At 35.0% G+C, this 1,929-nt stretch overlaps 1 protein-coding gene across 1 annotated transcript; it reads right to left on the bottom strand.

Annotated features, from left to right (window-relative positions):
* Window positions 1-588: 588 nt before the first annotated feature.
* LOC129007441 (olfactory receptor 5AK2-like) lies at window positions 589-1,518 on the bottom strand. The gene is given in 1 exon segment (XM_054438354.1): window positions 589-1,518. A coding segment is annotated over 1 exon segment (930 nt).
* Window positions 1,519-1,929: the final 411 nt, after the last annotated feature.

Below are 1,929 nucleotides of genomic sequence, written 5' to 3' on the forward strand. Positions count from 1 at the left end.
AAATTCATCTGGTCTGTGCTTTGTTTTTGGTTGGTAGATTTTTAGTACTGTTTTCACTTCAGAACTTGATACTAGTCTGCTCAGGGTTTCAATTTCTTCCTTATTAAATCTTGGGAGTTTGTGGGTTCCTAGGATTTTATCCATTTCCTCTATATTTTCTAGTCTATTTGCATAAAAGTGTTCATAATATTCTCTGAGTATCTTTTGTATTTCTGTGGGATTGATTGTAATGTCACCTTTGTCTTTTCTGGTTGTGCTTATTGGGATTTTTCCTTTTTTTTTCTTTGTGAATCTAGCTAGCAGCCTACCAATCTTATTTATCCTTTCAATAAAACAAATTTTGCTTTCATTAATTTTTGTATAAATTTTTGGGTCTCAATTTTGTTCAGTTCTGTTCTGATTTTAGTTATTTCTTTTCTTTTGCTAACTTTGTGGTTGATTTGCTCTTGTTTTTCTAATTCCTCTAGATGTGATGTTAGATTATTAGTTTGACATCTTTCTACATGTTTCCTATTGCAGAAACATTACATTTTGGTAGAAAATTTGTGGGATGATTTGTTGTGCTGAATGTTAACAACTGGGGCTAATTTAAAAGAACTTTTTCCCTATCAATTTTAAAGCTTCTTTTACTTCTTTATTTCTCAAGCTGTAGATTAAAGGATTCAACATGGGAATAACAGTGCCATAAAATATAGAGGCCACTTTCATATTCTCCTGGGAATTATTAGAATGAGACTGTAAGTACATGTAACAGAGTGTCCCATAGAAAATGGCGACTGTGGTCAGGTGGGAGGCACATGTTGAGAAGGATTTTTTCCTTCCTGCACTAGAAGACATTTTCAGGATGATGGCCATGATGTAGATGTAGGAAAAGATGACGACCAACCCAGTGAACATCAAGTTAAATCCCACAAAGACAACAAGTAGCATGATGTTGATGTCAATATTGGAGCACGAAAGGGCAAGAATTGGGGGACCATCACAGAAAAAGTGGTTGATGTTATTGGACTTGCAGAAGGACAGTGAAAATGTAAAACCTGTATGTACAGAGGCATTTATTGAGCCCATGATGTATGAACCAGCTACCAAATGGATGCAGACTGTTCGGGACATGATTACGGTATAGTGAAGGGGCTTACAGATTGCAACATAACGATCCGCTGCCATCATAGCCAGGAGATAACAGTCACTGGTTGCAAATGTTGCATAAACCAATAATTGTATCACACAGCCCCGAAATGTTATCAAATTCTTTTCTTCTGTGAAGCTTTGGAGCATCTTGGGAGTGATAGCAGAAGTGTAACAGATATCAACAAAAGCCAAATGTTGTAGAAAAAAGTACATGGGTGTTTGAAATCTGGAATCTGTGTTGATGAGTAAGATTATTCCAGTATTACCCATTATGGAGGTCACATAGATGAGAAGGAATACAACGAAGAGGATACACCAAAATTCTTGCTGGGCACCAAATCCCAGAAGACAGAATTCAGTCACTTCAGTGCTGTTTCCTCATGCCATGGCTACCAAAACTCTAGAAATGACCGAGAGAAGGACCCAGAAAAGAAGGGAAATCCTTGTGACTTCTTGCAATGAAATGGCTCTGTATTTCACGTCACTTTTTTCTGTTTGGATTTTCATGACAAATACAATAGTGTTATTCATTTTCAAATTTAAAAAATTTATTTATTTTTTAAATAAATGAAAGAGGAAATGAATTTATCTTCAAAATGAAAAAGGTTGTCTTAGAAGACTGACTTCTAATGTGTGTAGTTCTTAGAAATATAGATGAGCAATTTTTCACTATACTAAACAGGCATCCATACCTAAAGTAATATTAAAACATAATTTTGCACCCCTTTAGAAACCTATAATTATTCACAGCCACCTACCATTTTAATTTTGGATAAAGCTCTTGAAATTAGTACAATA

The sequence above is a fragment of the Pongo pygmaeus genome, chromosome 9, assembly GCF_028885625.2.
Source record: "Pongo pygmaeus isolate AG05252 chromosome 9, NHGRI_mPonPyg2-v2.0_pri, whole genome shotgun sequence".
In the NCBI taxonomy this organism is placed as follows: domain Eukaryota; kingdom Metazoa; phylum Chordata; class Mammalia; order Primates; family Hominidae; genus Pongo; species Pongo pygmaeus.